This window comes from Musa acuminata, chromosome BXJ1-4 (genome assembly GCF_036884655.1).
Source record: "Musa acuminata AAA Group cultivar baxijiao chromosome BXJ1-4, Cavendish_Baxijiao_AAA, whole genome shotgun sequence".
NCBI classification, from domain to species: domain Eukaryota; kingdom Viridiplantae; phylum Streptophyta; class Magnoliopsida; order Zingiberales; family Musaceae; genus Musa; species Musa acuminata.
Genome location: NC_088330.1, coordinates 27,178,743 through 27,196,529, shown reverse-complemented (window position 1 = coordinate 27,196,529; position 17,787 = coordinate 27,178,743). Strand labels below are relative to the sequence as shown.

The following is a 17,787-nucleotide window of genomic DNA, read 5'->3' as shown; positions in this document are numbered from 1 at the left end:
AGGGGAGGGACTCAAAGACAAATGGCTAACTTAATATTCGAAAGGGTTGAGCTAAAAAATCTCTCAATCACGACCTGTAGGGTTCCGACAAGCATGCGATGAGGCATTGGACATGAGAAGATCGACGCCCACCTCTGCTACCCGAGTGCCAAACGGGGTGACTTTGTGTATCTGGAGTTGAACCTAGTCATACTGACTCCCCGGCCACGACATAAAGAGACATTAACTAATATATATATATATATATATATATATATATATATATATATATATATATATATATATTTATTTATTTATTTATTGGATACTGTGCCCAACACAGCAAAACTTATGACGCTTTAAAGTAGGAGAAGGAGAGAAAAACAAAAAAACAAAAAGAGTAAGCGAAGGATAAGATCTGAGGAGGTGCAGAGGTAGCAGCATTAATGCATGTAAAGCTGCAACGATGTTGAATGCCACTCAACTGTGTTTGAAGCTTTTGGCTTCTCTAATTACCTCGACAGTGTATCCTTTTCCGTGAGGAAGACTTGGGAAACTAAGTTGCAGGAATTTGCTGCGGTTTCGGATTGAAGCCTTTTTTTTATTGGAAGAAACTAATAAAAAGAATATACAGAAGATTTAAGCTAAAAGAATATCCAATTTTGCAATCTAATCCAACGTGATTCAATTTAATGTTTATCTCTCATATCTATTTTTTATACATTTAGATAAAATCATATTCTGGCATATAAAATTAAAATAATATGAAAAGAACACACTTGTTAGAATAATGTGATGATGATACAAGTTGTTCTAATAACAATGACTAATAAACTACAAGAATAAACAAAAAAAGGCAAGCGCATAAATGTTACAAGTTGCACTATATTTGTAATACTTCACTTTTATATAAGAAAGTATAAAAATTTATATTGACTAGATTTGTAGCACTCCACTTTACTCTTGAAAGTTTTACATTGACTTATATGAGGGTCTAATTAGTGTATTATTATTAACTTAAATTTAAAAATTTTAAATCAATGATTCAGGTTCAACAAAATCAATGAGTCAATTATCCTATCAAAACATATTATAATAATTAATATCATAGTAAATTTAGTATTAAGACATAATAAGATATTCGATTAGGAAAAAGATACTTATAGATTGGATTATGTCACGTACTGATTCGTTTATGTCGGGGAGATACACTATACTAGGGCTTGGCTTAATTCTATATTATAAGAAGTCTAAGGACCTTAAGCCCTTAAATTAAGATGATTAAGATGATGTATGAACCTATTCTAAGATATACTGGGCCTTATAATAATAAAATTAATAAATCAATTTTCTTTCATCTTGAGTGAATCTTATGCAAGATATTTTAGTTCGTCATCTTGTAACTTAAAAATTTTGTTATGTGAAATAGGTTAATTTATGTAGTCATGATCTGTGATGATTAAAGTATCTACAAACAAATATTCATATATTTAGCCATTCTAATCAAAATAAGTCATTTAATGACGTAGCATATATTCGTATATTTAGCTCCAAATCAATTTATCAAAGTTACTATTATCACGTTTTGATGCTTACTATTTTACATGCTATATGTTAGAATTTTAAGGGACATATTTGTATAATTAAATATGATAAGTTATTATTTTGATTAGTCAAAATTAAAATGATATAATTAAAGGAAAGTTATTTGGCTAAGAGACATAATTATTATGAAAATTAATTATGTAGATACCATCGGTCATATTTCTAACGACGAGATAAGTTAGGAATATGAAATTCTTGAGGCATAATTGCAGATTCATCAATTATGAATATAATCATAATTATAGATTCATCAGTTATGAATATAAATAGGGTTATGGTCCTAGAATTGAATAAAATTTCTCTTCACCCATCAAAGAGAAATCTAAAGTTCTTATGGATACTCTGCAATTGGACGGTTAAATCACCGATTAATTCAGAAAATACTTAGATGGATTCCTCGGGTATGCTTTTGTATTAATATATTTCTTAATTGTTGTAGGATTTCATCCATATTATTGTGAATTTAATAAGTTTTATGAAAACATTCTAAAATCTTGTTTTGAAACTATAAAACTGAACCAAAATTCGATTTTGGTTCTATAAAACATTTGTTTGATCCATATTTAATATGTTAAAAATCTAACAAATGGTATCAGAGCCATCCTATAATGATTGCTGAACATCTATGGTTGTTTTTTCATGTATTTTAATGATATTTTTATCAATATTTTGGAGTGATTTGGTTCTATCATCATCGAAAAATATAATGGTTTTATGTATTCTGCTACAGTATACTTCACATTCAGTGCCTTTTTCTAATATTATATTACTTTAATTTTGAGATATCTTTTCCTCTTCGTGTCTTTTCCTTTTTACAGTGTACAAATTTATTTTTAAATTACAAGGCATAAATTTCTCAAATTCCCTTTGGATTTTATCTAATTAATTAAATTCATATAAATTTAATTAATAATAATATTGTTACAATATTATGTTGGTTTAATTATGTTGTTGCAATATGTAAATTTAATTAATAATAATATTGTTGTAATATTATGTTGGTTTAAACATAATATTGGTTCTATAAAATTATTTGTTGACATAAATTGAATGGTTTACATGTATTAAATATTTAGTCAATAAATTAAGGTCAAGCTAATTTGACTAATATGATTCAAATTTAATTAGTGATTGTTTAATATTAAATTGAGTAATTTAATGTATGAAGTCGTCAAAATAACCTTTCATATATAATATTTCTCATGAAAATATTAAATATAGTGTGTATTTACATCCATGTGGTAACTACCCGGTCCAAAGGAAGATTAATGATTGGTAAAATTTTATACATACCTGTAATGGTAAACATGTGACAATTATAAATTTATACATGTGAATAATAAATCAATCCAAAGATAGATTTATCATTTGACATGCCTTATTGTCAGTGTTTGATCATTACAACAAGACTACTACTAGCAATTAATATTGAAGTTCAAAGATAAGATATTAATGTTGCACTTGGTATCTTGAGATGAGTTATACCAATATTTGAATTTACTTAAGTTTATGGTAATATATACACGCATAATTTCTGGTTGTCTATTGTTCTCTTGTTTAGGTTTTCTTGCAACAATATATGCTAATCTCAGTTCTATACCGATTCTAAACGGAACCAACTTTAAGGATTGAAAGGAAAACATTCTGATCGTTTTGGGCTGCATGGATCTAGACCTTACACTAAGAGAAGACCAACCCACTTCCCTTATGAAAAATAGTACTCATGATGATAGGAGATATGAGAAGTGGGACAGGTCTAATCGCATGAGTCTCATGATCATTAAGCACGATATTCTAGAAACCTTTAGGGGTGGGAAGGGATTACCAAGGCCAAAGATTCTCTTACCAAAATAGAAAAGCATTTTCTTAAAAACGATAAGGTGGAAATAAGCACTCTACTTCAAAGCTTGTTTTCCATGTGATACAACGACAAAGGAAATATAAGGAAATACATTATGGAAATATCTAATATTGCTTTAAAGCTTAAAACATTAAAGCTTAGCCTATTAGAGGACTTGTCCATTAGGTTCTGATATCTTTTCCTGCATAATTCAATCAATTTAAGGTCAGTTATAACTGCCAAAATGACAAATGGTCTCTTAATGAGCTCATTTCATATTGTGCGCAAGAAGAAGAAAGGTTGAAGTAAGAAAAGACTAAAAGTGCCAACTTGGCCAACACCTCTAAGGACAAGGGCAAGAAAAGAAAATACAAATTTGGAAAGAATGAGGTTGATAAGGGTCCAGTACAGAAGAAACAAAATAAGGATGATACTTATTTCTTCTGCAAGAAATCTGGGCATTTGAAGAAGGACTGTATCAAATATCATGCTTGGCGTGCTAAAAAAGGTACGTTCCTTACTTTGGTTTGTTTTAAAGTCAATTTAACTTCAGTACATAGAAACACTTGGTGGTTAGACTCCTGAGCAACTACTAACATCAGTGTTTCAATGCAGGGTTGTTTGAGCTATTGAAGGCTCAATAATGCTAAGAGATGTATTTATGTGGGCGACGAAAAATCGATAGATGTGAAAGCTATAGGCATATTTAGATTGTTATTGTAAACTGGATATTATTTGGATTTGAAAGACACTCTTGTTGTACCGTCATTTAGACGAAACTTAATTTTTGTTTCTTATTTGGATAAATCTGGTTATTCTTATTCATTTGGAAACAATCAATTTACTTTGTCTTTAAATTCAAATGTGATTGGAACTAGTTCACTTATGTCTTATGATAATCTATATTTACTTGATACTATAGCATCCTATCATGAATCTCTAAATACGAAATTGTGAGGTACTAAATGTAAAATTAAAAATTCGAGTGTATTATGACATAAACGTTTGGGTCACATCTCTAGAAATAGAGTTGAAAGGCTTATGTTAGAAGGGATTCTTGATCCCATTGACTTATCAAGTTTAGATGTTTGTGTTGAATGAATTAAAAGTAAAAAACCAAACCTAAGAGATCATGTGCATATAGAGCTACAGACGTCTTAGAATTGATATATACAGATATTTGTAGGTCATTTCCTACACCTTCGTGGAATGGTCAATAATACTTTATATCATTCATAGACAATTACTTTATATATTGATACCTGTATCTAATACATGAAAAATCTCAATCTTTGGATGTGTTTAAAACATTTAAAGCTGAAGTTGAAAATCAACTCGGCAAAAGGATAAAAAGCATCATATATGACCGTGGAGGGGAATATTATGACAGAAATGACGGCTCAGGTGAACAATATCTAGGACCATTTGCTTTATACCTAGAGGAGTGTGAAATTGTCCCTCAGTATACAATGTTAGGGTCACCTAACGTGAATGGTGTAGCTGAAAGACGAAATCACACAATTAAAGACATGGTAAGAAGTATGATTCTCAATCTACTTTACCAAAGTTACTCTGGGGAGAAGCAATAAAAACTACAGCTTACATTCTTAATAGAATACTAACTAAAGTAACTACAAAAACATCTTATTAGCTATGGATTAGAAGAAAGCCTAGTCTAAGACACTTTCATGTTCGGGGTTGCCTAGCTGAGGTAAGACCTTACAGGCCTAATAAAAAGAAATTGGAACCCCGAACAATGAGTAGTTACTTTATTGGTTATTCTAAGTGATCTAAAGGGTATAAATTTTATGATCCCAAATCAAGAAATATTTTTGAGATGGGTATTGCTATATTCTTTGAGAATATTGAGTTTGGGGGGAGAAATAAGATAAAAGGCTTTACCTTTGAGGAAGAATTGGTTCAGTTTGATCTAATTCATATAGTTTCCACTAATGTGATAAATTCAGTACCTCAAAAGGATATAGTCATTTCAACTCCCATACAGTATGTGGAAATTGTTCATGAGGAACAAACTCAACATCCTCAAGAATCTGTGCCGTAAGAGCCAGCATCTTTACGATGATCAACTAGGGAAAGGAGAAGTGCCATTTTGGATTATTATATGGTATTTCTCCAGGAACATGAAGCAAGTTGTGGTATAATGGAAGATGATCCAATCAACTTCCGTGAAGCCATGGAGGATTCCAATTCGGATAAGTGGATTGAAGCAATGAATCAAGAGTATAAGTCCATGCAAGATAATAAAATTTGGAAACTTGTCTTGTTACCAGAAGGTGTGAAACTCATTGGTTGTAAATGGATTTTTAAAATCATAAGAGATTTTAATGGTAATGTGGAGAGGTATAAGACATCTTGAGGCAAAGGGCTATACTCAAAAGGAAGGGATTGACTTTAAAGAGACATTCTCTCTGGTTTCAATGAAAGACTCTTTTAGGACAATTATGGCTCTAGCCACAAATTTTAATTTGGAGCTTTATCAGATGGATGTTAAAACAATATTTCTCAATGGAAATATTAATGAAATAATTTATATAATACAACCAGAATACTTTGTATTAGGAAACCAAAAAAAATGGTTTGTAAATCGATAAAATCTATCTATGGGTTGAAATAGGCATCCCGTTAGTGGTATCACAAATTTCATCAAGTAATTATCTAATTAGGTTGTGAGGTGAACGTTGTTGATTATTGCGTATATCACAAATTATTACACGAAACTAAGAGATTTCTATCTAGAAATTTTTAGATAAAAATCTTGGTGATGCCTCTTTTGTATTAGGAATCCAAATATACCGAGATAGATCTTAGGGTATTCTAGGATTATCACAAAGGAGCTATATCGATAAAGTACTCAAAAGGTTTAGCATGTAGGATTGCAAATCAAGAGACACCCTTGTCGCAAAGGGAGACAAGTTCAATCTCAATCAATGCTCTAAAGAAAATATGAAAACTTAAGAATTGTAGAAGATTCCCCATGCATCAGTTGTAGGGAGTCTAATGTATGCACAAGTTTGTACGCGTTCGGATATAGCGTATATTGTTAGAGTGTTAGGCAGATACTCAAGCAATCCTAGAATGGATCATTGGAAGGAAGCTAAAAGAGTTATGAGATATTTAAAGAGGATAAAAGACAATATACTCATATATAGGAGATCAGACCATTTAGAGATCATTGGGTATTCTGACTTCGATTTTGCTGGATACCAAAACAGTAGGAAATCCACTTCGGACTACATTTATATGTTGGTTGGTGGGGCGATTTCTTAATGTAGTGCTAAACAATCTCTTATTACTTCTTCCACAATGGTGGTAGAATTTATAACATGTTTTGAGGTGTCCAATCATGAAATTTGGCTAAGAAATTTTGTCACAGGGCTACAAATAGTACAAAAGATTGAAAGACCACTAAAAATATATTATGATAAGAAATAAGTTGTTTTATACTCCAATAATAATAGGAGCTCCACTAAAGCAAAGCACATTGATATCAAGTTCCTAGTTATGAAAGAAAGGGTACAAAGTAGATAAATTTTCATAGAACACTTAGGAATAAAATTTATGTTGGTAGATCCTCTTATAAAAGGTGTACCACCCAAGGTCTTTCATGAGCATACTGCTCATATGAGTATATTAGAATTTAAGAAAATTTCAGTTTAGTGGGAGTTTGTTATATATTTATTTTATGTTCTATGCGAGATTTTATATTTATATAGATATTTTCTGATAAAAAATAAAGCTTCAGTTTATTATACTTTATACATTATGGCTATTAAAATTATTAATGATCTTATAAAGATAAAGTTGGACCAATTGAAAATTGACATATACAGATTACATTTATGTAATTTTCATGCTATATATTTTATAATCGATCTATGTCATTTGGTTATGTTAATATTAGTGATCATTTGATGCGTTTAGCTATGATTGATATAGTGAAGATCGCTTTGATCGTATACTAATATGACTAATGAATGAGATTGTTTTGTATGTCCTGTTTAATAATGACAATAGTTTTGAGATCATCAAGTATAACATATTTATAAGGATACATATGTGACCTAGTGGGAGATTGTTAGAATTTTACGGGTCACACATGTATAATTAAATATATTAAGTCATTATTTTGATTATCCAAAATTAAAGTTATCTAATTAAAGTAAAGTTATTTGGCTAAGGGACATAATTATTATGAAAATTAATTATGTGGATACCATTAGTCATATTTTTAACTTAATAACGAGATAAATTAGGAATACGAAACTCTTGATGCATAATTGTAGATTCATCAATTATGATTATAATCATAATTGTAGATTCATCAGTTATGAATATAAATAGGGTTATGATCCCCGATTACAGAATTGAATGAAGTTTCTATTCACCCATCAAAGAGAAATCTAAAGTTCTTAAGGATGCTCTACAATTGGAAGGCCAAATCACCGATTAATTTAGAAAATACTCTGATAGATTCATCAGGTACGCTTCCATGTTAATATATTTCTTAATTGTCGTAGAATTTCATGCATATTATTGTGAATTTAATAAGTTTTATGGAAACATTCTAAAATCTTGTTTTGGATCTATAAAGCATGTTTGAACCAAAATTCAGTTTTGATTCTATAAAACATTTGTTTGATCCATATTTGATACATTAAAGATCCAACATTATATATATATATATATATATATATATATATATATATATATATATATATATATATATATATATCCCATTGACTCTAAGAATTTTTAAATATTTGTAAATCCCAACAATCTCTCTCCAACAAGTTCATTGGTATGAAAATCAACAAAGATGAGTGACAAATATTAAAAAGAGTAAGTTCAGTGGTCAGAAAATCACCAAATATGAGTGATAACGATTGGAAAGAGCATAAAATAAAGGTATTTTCTTTTCAAAAGATACAAAAGTAGATAGAATATTCATTAAGAAAGATATTATTGTGATTGGTAAATATTCTGGGATTCTTGGAGCGAATGTCTAAGTGCGATAAGGAATCATAATACAAGAAGTTCTCATAAAAGAAGCAAAACTATGATAATTATGGTTTGATTCTTCTATAAGTATCTCATTTTTTGAGGTTTTGGTGAGAGAAAAACAAGATGTGAGGAATGGAATACTTATAGTGTTTAGGTAGAGTACTCTCTAGAATTTTTAGAGATGGTGAGAAAAAAGATATATATTCTTTGAAAATTATGTAAGAGAATCTATAATGAAATCATGCTTGAATTGGGATAAATCAAGGTATTATAATTAATCTCACATGATGAAGAATTTGATTTTTCTCCATCAACATAGGTAAAATTTATCCAATCGTGTTAAACTTTACGTCGGCTTTCTAGTATGCTTTCTGGTTTATTGATCTTTGAATATTCTTTTGGTTTTGGATTTTCACTTGTAGACTATATATATATCCCTCTATATATATATATATATATATATATACATCTGTTAGGCCACTCCCTAAGCAAGGTAAATGGAAAATGACATGATCTTGAGGGTTGATGGCTTGTGTATTTGAGATGTAAAGGAACGAGTTAATCTAAATCTAGTCATGATGCTTATCAGGTAGTCATGATGCTTCTCCTGATACTTTGGATGACCATCAAGCGAGCACTCTCCTCCATGCATGCCATCAGATGATCTTGTACTTGACCATAGACTTTTTTGCTCACACATTACAGGGATAACCTGAAAAAAGAGCTCTTGGATCTCTTTTAAGCAATCAGGCAAAGAAAAGTGGATTTTGCTGCAGTGTTGAAGCAGGATGAGATGGTGACATGGGATTAGAGAGTGCAAAGTTCAAAGTCCCACAGAAGCACTACAAAATCACTTCCAGACTCCAAAGATAAAAAGCAAGGATTCAGAAAGAAAAAGGAGAGCAAAAGAATCAGCAACATAAAAAAGGAATTTGGCAGAAACCAGTCTTCTTCTCCACTGCAGACATCACATCCAAAGAGTAGGAGAAAGACTCGAGAGAAGGAGAAGAAAGAAGAGAAGGAAAAGATGTGTAGGTGTTGTAGGTTCACAGCATGCTTGTTCTGCATTGGTCTTCTGGTATCGCTAGCCAGATATGGTGGAGGAACAAGAGTTACACCACCAATGGCCGCTCCAACTGTGCATTCATCAACAGCTACGTCAATAGCTCACATGAGTTGGAATCCTTTCTGCAACAGCAAGAGAAGTGTACCTCATGGTCCCGATCCCATTCACAACAGGTACCTGTACTAAACTTGTAGATCTCATATGTAAATGCTTCATCTTCTTCTCCTTCTTCCATTTTCTAAGCTTAAAACAGGTATCCAAAATGTGTGAGGAAGATCACTTGTTTTGGTTCTTGGACTTCAAAGATTCTTGTTCCTGTAGTTTGATCGATGCTAAGAATCAAAACTATTAGGAATCTAGAGAATCGTTTTCTTTTAGGAACTGATAGGAATAGCATAAATGCAACACGAGTGGCATACCAGGACTAGTTTCGAGATCTACAAGGATCAGATGCTATGAAGCATGCAGATCCTTCAAACACTTGGCTGTCGAGGTCGAACTCTTTCTTCTCCCACTTAATGTCAGGAGCTCTTCTAATTCCAGCATTGATGACATACATGCACGAGGATATCTGCCTGCATGCTGTGTTTCTTTTAGGGCTTCAAGAGTGCGAGGTCATGTGCATGTCATGAGAGTAGTCGAAGAAGATGAGTTGTTTTTTCCTCGGAGTAATATCAATCGTTTGATTCGTTTGCAATTGGTTTTTATAGATGTAATCAATCCAATCGATCTCTATATCATTTACCAAACCCTATAACCACTGAGTGATCTCCTGTTAGATGGCTCTGACAGAAAAAGAAGAAGATCGTAGAAAATTCAGGGACATGGCACACATCTGTGTACACAAAAGTAGAAAGTGATCAGCTCCTGCATGCAAATGTCATACATCATGCAGCAGCATGAACTACAGGGGAAAGTACTGCTCGGTGATCACACGCCCAATTATTACAGATTCAAAGCGGCAGTGGTTGATGGGGTCATCTGAGTTCAAGAAATATCTCCATACTGTTGCCATCTCTGCACTGTCTCTGACCACCATTCCTTGCATGTTCTTTACAGGAGAGCTGGGAAGTCAGGAAGACCTCAGGGAAGAGCTTGACCGAGGGATGCGATGCGACCCTCATCTTGGATGCATCCAACAACAAACGGGCCATCTTTGATCACTCCCAAGCTTTTCTCAAAGTGCTGTCCTTTGTGAGTTGAGAAAGATGGAGAAAGCTTTGCAGTTGAATGACTTGGAAGGACAGGTGATGGAAGGGAAAAGGATCATAAAATTTCCTAGAGATCAGCAGAAATCACATTGCATGTAAAAGATGTATCCAACAAAGACATCATCCCTTGTGACAGTGTGGTCTCTTGTTCTTTGGTGCCCCTCTCCAAGCGATCCTAACAATTAAAGAGCCTTTAGACTTGTCTTAATCTCAACTTTTGCTTTTCTTTGACATCTCTCTGTCACTCACTTTGGCAGCAAGCTAAGATCACTTTAAAGTTGCTTAAAACATGCGTGGGAAATATTGTCCTCCAGTGGCAATCACCTTAGAAACAAACAATGGTGTAATCCAAAGCCAGGAAAAGCATGTTGCAAAAGAAGGCATGGCATGGCATGGCCTCCTCCTCTTTTGGACTTTCTTTGTTGCTTCTTTTCTTGCAGGATTTTGAATGGGCTGAAGAGAAAGAGAGAGCTTAAAGCAGCAGAGAGGAAGCATTTTCATGTACTCAGAGCCAGATGATGCCTTTCTTGTTGCTTATCAAATGAGTAATTAGTCACCATCAGACATTATAAATGGCATTTAGAAGAATATTAAGTAAGCTGTTGAAGCATTCAAAAGAATCTGACCACATGCAATTGAGGACTTCATTTGCCTCAACTTGGTCTCGATGCACATCAAGCAACACCACAAAAACCAAGCAACCACTTCATCGATCCTATCAACTGAAGCTTGCTTGAGCAACACTTTTTACCTTAATTGAAGAATTTGGCATTCTCCGATAACACAGATATCCATCATCAAGCTGCAAGCCATATCCAACCCTTTTTGTATCTTATGCCAACTGGGAGAGGGACACTGCACATTGTTGCCAAGAAAAGAAAGAACAAAAGACTAACTGGCTTGGCTAGATCCATGGACATAGGCAAAATGACAAAGGTGAGAGGGGGTAGACAATCTGCTAATCCACCCTTATCAGACCCTGATGCAACACTAGCTTCTATCTCAAGTTAAATCAGGTAGCATGGTGCACAACATGAATTAAAATCATGCATAATAAATAAATAGTAGCATGCACAAAACTTGGTTGCATGCCACCTGAACATGTGTTTTGGGCATTCATTTTGCTAAAGGATAAAAAATTATATGACTTCAAAAAAATCAATTACACCCAAAACTTTGCTCATCCAAACACAAAGGATCGACCAATGGGGTGGGTATCTCCTCATTGCTCAACGCAATAAGTATTATTTTTAATGAAAATGTTTCGTCATTAAAGGATCTGCATCTTTCAACCTCATTCATCCGGTCCTCTATTATGATCCCAAATCCACATAGTTCCAGCTGAGGAGAATGAAAAGGTATTCATGGATGGCTATGAATCTGATACGCTGGTGCAGGCTAATAAAGTGGCTCTAAAGAGAACATGCATTCACCAATCACTAGGCTATTTGCCTTTCCAACTTGCCATCCTATTTGATTAAGCCTCCTTAGCTAAGCTGAGATCCACACCAAGGAGTGTATGTTGACAAGAGAATAAGCTCAAGTCGACACAAAACAATACGGGGATCAAGATTAAGAAACACCAGCTCTTCTTGGTCCACCCAAAGTGATAAGAATATTTTCCATCTCATATGAACTTTGGAATATGTTCCTTCTAAAAAGTAGCATTGCCATAGTGCAGAACAAGGGTTTCTTTCAAGTATATGATATTGGGAATGTGACTAGTTTCTATCAAGTTTTATTATCTTCTCTTTCGTGTGCAAGGTTGAATAATCTTGACATATGAAATGGAACCTAATAAAAAATATTTATTATTGTATAAGAATGAAAATTTGTCTCTTTGTATTTCATCCAATATTTTATCAATATTTACGTAATGTACTATTGTTAGCTAACTTAGTTGATAATTATTTTGATAATTTATCATAAGATTTTAGGTTTAAATCTCGTCTTAATCACTTATCCTTTATAAAAGAAAAAAAAATGTCTCCTTTTTTTGTCCTTTTAGATTGCACCATTTGATTGGCCTCTTATTTTTTTTTCATTGTCATTTTTTCATCTAAAACTTAAGTTTATAGATGGAATATGATCTATTGTTTTACTTTTTTATATTCATTTTATGTGTTTTTATTATAAAGATAAATTATTAAAATCATGGTGATGCACTCAAAATATGTTAGCTATATCTTTAATATTCCTCCTCATGTATAAACGGCAGATGGTTCAACTCAGCACTTAAATTTTGAATTAGTCATATATATATATATATATATATATATATATATTATAGTAATTTTGAACACATGATAATTTGTTTTGATCAATTGATTTAAATTCTAAAAAAAAAAACTCTCTTTATTGTGTATCATTGATGTGCAATTCCCATATTGAAGTCTGCTAAGCATATGCAATCTCAAGCAACAAAATGGATAACATCTGGACAATCCAAAAACGAGTTCCTAAACACCACATAATTCTAGCTATATGTAGTAGACTAGATATATTGAACCTTCATCCATCTTCTCACAAGTGTCATTTACAGCAAGATCCAAACAACAAGCCACCATGCATAGATCAACCCAAATCCTGCGCACAAACAAATACATGTTAAGATATCCTCACTAGTGGTAGATTATCTCACCTCGTGATGTCTCTTCTTACCCATCCACAATGGATCGAGCTTGTCGCCACCACTCCATGAGACCGACGCGAAGTAGCAGTTGATGGGGGAGTTCATGCCATTTACGCAGTTGCAGGTGAAGGAGTTGTACTTCCCCGTGTACCCGCAGACTCCGTTGCTCTTCTCGCAGTCGGCGCATGCACTCGGATAGCCGTCGTCGACGCTGAACCGGTACTTGAGGGCCACCCCGAAATTCCAGCCGCCGGGGGACGTCTCGTCGCCGTTGAAGCTGTAGATGCCCGAGTAGGAGCTGCACTGCAGCTTCTTGAGGTCCATCTCGAAGGTGGGTCCGAGAGTGACCGGGGTGTAGATGCAGCAGGTGGAGATGGGCACGTTGAGCTGGCTGATCGCCGGGCACGAGTAGAGGAGGGCGCAGATGGGCGCGTTCGTGGTGTCGCACAGCGGCGTGGCGCCGTCGGTGCTGTTCGGCGCGAAGAGAGGGGAGGAGGAAGAGGGGGAGGTGGAGCAGTCGAGGAGGGCGAAGACGTCGCCGTCCACGAAGGTGAAGGGCGCGTTCCAGTCGAGGGAGAACCCGTCGCTTCGGCACGTCGACGAGCATGTGGACATGGAGGGGTCGGTGATGTAGAGCACCTGGTTGGCGTAGTCGACGGACTGGATCGGGTAGGAGCCGGTGCGGGTGGTGAAGGTAAGCTGATCGCCGTCGCAGGCGACGTGGGGGTGGAACACGGGGCTTCCACAGCCGGGGCCGGTGCCGAAGGGGTAGTGGATGGGGATGGAGCCGCAGGAGCTCTTGCAGTCGGGCTGAGAGGATGTGGGGGAGGCGAGGAGGAGGAAGAGAATAGGGAGAGGAAAGAGAGGGTTGACAGTGCTTAGAGTCACAGTCATGGTGAGAGCAGTGTGAGTGAGTCACAGTCTTAGAGGCTAGAGAGAGAGAGTGTGAGAAGCCAGAGAAAGCATGTGCTCTTTAGGCCTCTGGGTTTTGCTTCTGCTGCTTTGTGGTACATTGCACAGTGCAAGTACTCTAAATGAAGATCATAAAGTTTTCTTCTTCTTCTTCTTCTTCTTGATCCCAATCAAGAGAGATCAATGCACACTAATTTATCATCTTCATAGTGAAATTGGAATGCCTTCAACTAGAGAAAAAGGAGTGCAAATTTCTCATCAGTGTGACACAATTTAATGCGATTTGTGCCTGTCTGCCAACACTGACAGTCACAACGTTGAGCATATATTCCTGGCTCGCTTTGAAGCTTCCATTACATTTTGTATTCCCTTTCATGGAAGTAGTGACACATATGGGGATGCCACCTCAAAATGTTAGCTGGAATCTATAGGACTCACCTTTCTCCTGTCATTGTTTACTTATCTGCTGGATCACTGGAGTATTATTATAGTCAGGAAGAGAAGGAACTCTACAAGCCCTTTCTTCTCATACTTGATTTGTGTCAGTGGTGTAGAAATATGTATCTTAGAATGAAATCTTTTTTTTTCTTGCCTATGCTTGGAATCTACATTTACTTAAAATTATGATGTCTAGTATGCAAATGTATTGGCGTCTCCCACCTGTTCAGCTAACCCAATGCAATGGCTGTGATGACATGAAAAGATCAGCAGCTATGAGAATCGAGGATGAAGCATCTGAGAATTAAAGATCTCTATCGAACACTATACCACCTAATGACAGTAGTACACGAGCTGGGACTAATTACCAAGTGATGCTATCAAGTAGTCCATAAAGATTGCTTCAGTGTTTGTAAGCCACAAAGAGCCAAATGTCTGGAGATAATACAATGATTAGGCTGGCACAATTGCAAGTCTCAAGGCATCCATAGAACTCGAGATAAACTGCCAAAGCATGGTTTCACCTCGCAAGACTTGTTAAGGTTTAGCTGAATGCTGAGGAAGATGAGGACCATCTTTTCCTTCAGTGTCGCTGCTCTTAAATTATCATGGTAAAAGCTTGTTGAACAAGAAGTTCTCTGGTATAAGAGTCATGCTAAAAGAATTTATTCTGCATACACATGGCAGCAAAGAAATGCTTAGGTTTTCTCAAATAGGAGAAGTGATGATGAGGAAGTGGTTTTGCAGAAGATATTAGATCAGATCCACTGATTGATGAGAAATGAGAATACAAGAATCCCACAACGAAATAAAATTCTCCAAGAGCACGAGATAATCTCTCTCAGACAAAAAACAAAAATAAGCTTCTTTCTCCAAGATTAAGGAAATTATTGGCAAAAGGGAAACCCAACATTTAAGATGCTCCAAATTTCTCTTCAGAAATTAGAATGTATAAAATATCCAAATTTATGATTGTGGAGTTAATGCAATTCTAAGATCACATCCTAAATAAAATCATAATTCATTAAAGTTGCTAATTGTGGGGTTTCTATCGATTAATTCCAAATACTAATTTTTCAGTTTCTACTACTACCACTCGATAGGGATGTCATATAGAGACTCAACAAGTATGTTCATAAAAACATTATTTCGTGTGAGATGTATGTTTGGATGGTTTTATTTCCATTGTTAGGATTTAGGATGATCCGATAATATTATTAAAATATAAAATTTTCAAATATAAGAAAATGTGAAATCAATTTTGTCATTTTATTATGATAATATTCAGATAGGCACAAACTATAGAGAGCTAGACAGGCTTATATCTCATTAGAGGGTGTTTTGATCATTTTCTTTTCAACTAGACTACTAAAAGATATTAAATTCTGAAATACACTTGTAGAATAGTTATTTGTAACTATTGGGAGTTATCTTTTTTCCAACAAAAATAATGCTTAAAAGAGAAAAATGTATTGATTTGGCCAAAGCATCATTCTCAATTTGGCCAAACTATGAATGATCTTATAACGGAGAAAAAGCTGTTGAAGAAGAGAGTTATCAATAGAGGAAAAGTAGGATAAGCTTCAATCTTCTATATTTCTTTCAAAGAATTCTTTACAATTTCAAAACCTCTATCTATTTCATAACTCAATATATGGGGTTTATATAGTCCCCAAAGATACATTACATTAATTATATTCAAAATTAATCATTCTCTTCTAGGAAATCCTTTCAAGAACTAATAATCAATTTGACTTATCCTTTCATATATATTTAATATATTTTTTCTTCTTGATGTAATGAATCTCCCTATTGATGCAATAAACCTTTCTTTTGATGAAATTAATCTCATTATGACACTTGAACAGGCTTAATTCCAACGTTCTCCGCCCTTAAACTTGTTCCATCAAGTTTCTTTCGAAGTTATTGAAATATTTTAAATTTAAGAGGTTTTGTAAGTATATCGGTCACTTATTCACTTGTCTTGACATGATGTAGCTCCACTTCTTTATTTTTGATACGATCTCTTATGAAAAAAAATCTTGTGTCGATATGCTTCGATCTTTCATGGTAGACTAGATTCTTGGCCAAGGCAATAGCTGATTTATTATCAATATAAATCTTAGTTGACTTCTGTTGTGGATATGAAGTTTTTGGAGTAATCTTCTTAGCTAGATTGCACGACAAACACTAGAAGAAGCAGCTATATATTCTGATTTACGACTTGATAGAGCAATGATCTGTTGTTTTTTTTAAGACCAAGTGAATGTAGTTTCACCAACATAAAATACAAATCCAATTGTACTTTTTCGATCATCATAGCTTCCGGCCCGATCACTATCACTATATCCAATAAGCTCTAACATTTTAGATGATGAATAGAACATTCCATACTCAATTATTCTTTTAATATATCGTAAAATTCTTTTAACGATATTTAAATGAGATGTCTTAGGAACTTCTATTTATCTACTTATTAAACCAACTCCAGATAGTATATCAGGTTGAGTGCATGTTAAATACCTTAAACATCTAACTAGACTTTTATAATAAGTTGGATTAATATATTTACCTTTACCTTCGTTGGTCAGCTTGGTGCCATATTCAACAAGTGTATCTATAGGATGACAATCTTCTATAGAAAACTTCTTTAGAACCTTCTTTGCATAATTTTCTTATGAGATAAAAACTCCTCTATTATCTTATATAACTTCAATAGAAATAAGTTATTAAACATAAGTCGATCATCTCAAACTCTTTTTTCATAGAGTGCTTAAAGTCTTTAATCATGGAGCTACTATTACCTATAAATATTAAATCATCTACATATAGACATACAAACAAGATATCTCCATTAGAGTTAGATTTCATATAGAGAGCATATTCATGTGAAAATTTAGAAAAATATTTTGAATAAAATAAGTATTTATTCGAGAATTCCATGCTTGTGGGGCTTATTTAAGCCCATAAAGAGCCCTTTTTAATTTGTATACTTTGTCTTCTTGTTCATAGAGAATAAAACTAAGGGGTTATTTAATATATTATTAAATCTCAGATTTTGATGATGAAATCAATTGATGTG

The 17,787-nt window shown here is 34.0% G+C and overlaps 1 protein-coding gene across 1 annotated transcript; it reads right to left on the bottom strand.

The window, feature by feature from the left end:
* Window positions 1–13,129: 13,129 nt before the first annotated feature.
* LOC135672488 (uncharacterized) lies at window positions 13,130–14,415 on the bottom strand. The gene is made up of 2 exons (XM_065180965.1): window positions 13,385–14,415; window positions 13,130–13,309 (listed from the first exon to the last, which is right to left on the bottom strand). Exons 1-2 carry the CDS (start codon window positions 14,247–14,249, stop codon window positions 13,260–13,262), a joined length of 915 nt encoding a protein of 304 aa, XP_065037037.1. The 5' UTR covers window positions 14,250–14,415; the 3' UTR covers window positions 13,130–13,259.
* Between the last annotated feature and the right edge of the window lie 3,372 nt (window positions 14,416–17,787).

Excerpts from the sequence above, each read along its gene's own strand:
- LOC135672488 (XM_065180965.1), bottom strand. The coding sequence starts at position 14,249 with ATGACTGTGACTCTAAGCACTGTCAACCCTCTCTTTCCTCTCCCTATT. Across the intron at positions 13,310-13,384 it reads GCTCGATCCATTGTGGATGG|GATTTGGGTTGATCTATGCA; the intron begins GTAAGAAGAGAC and ends GTTTGTGCGCAG.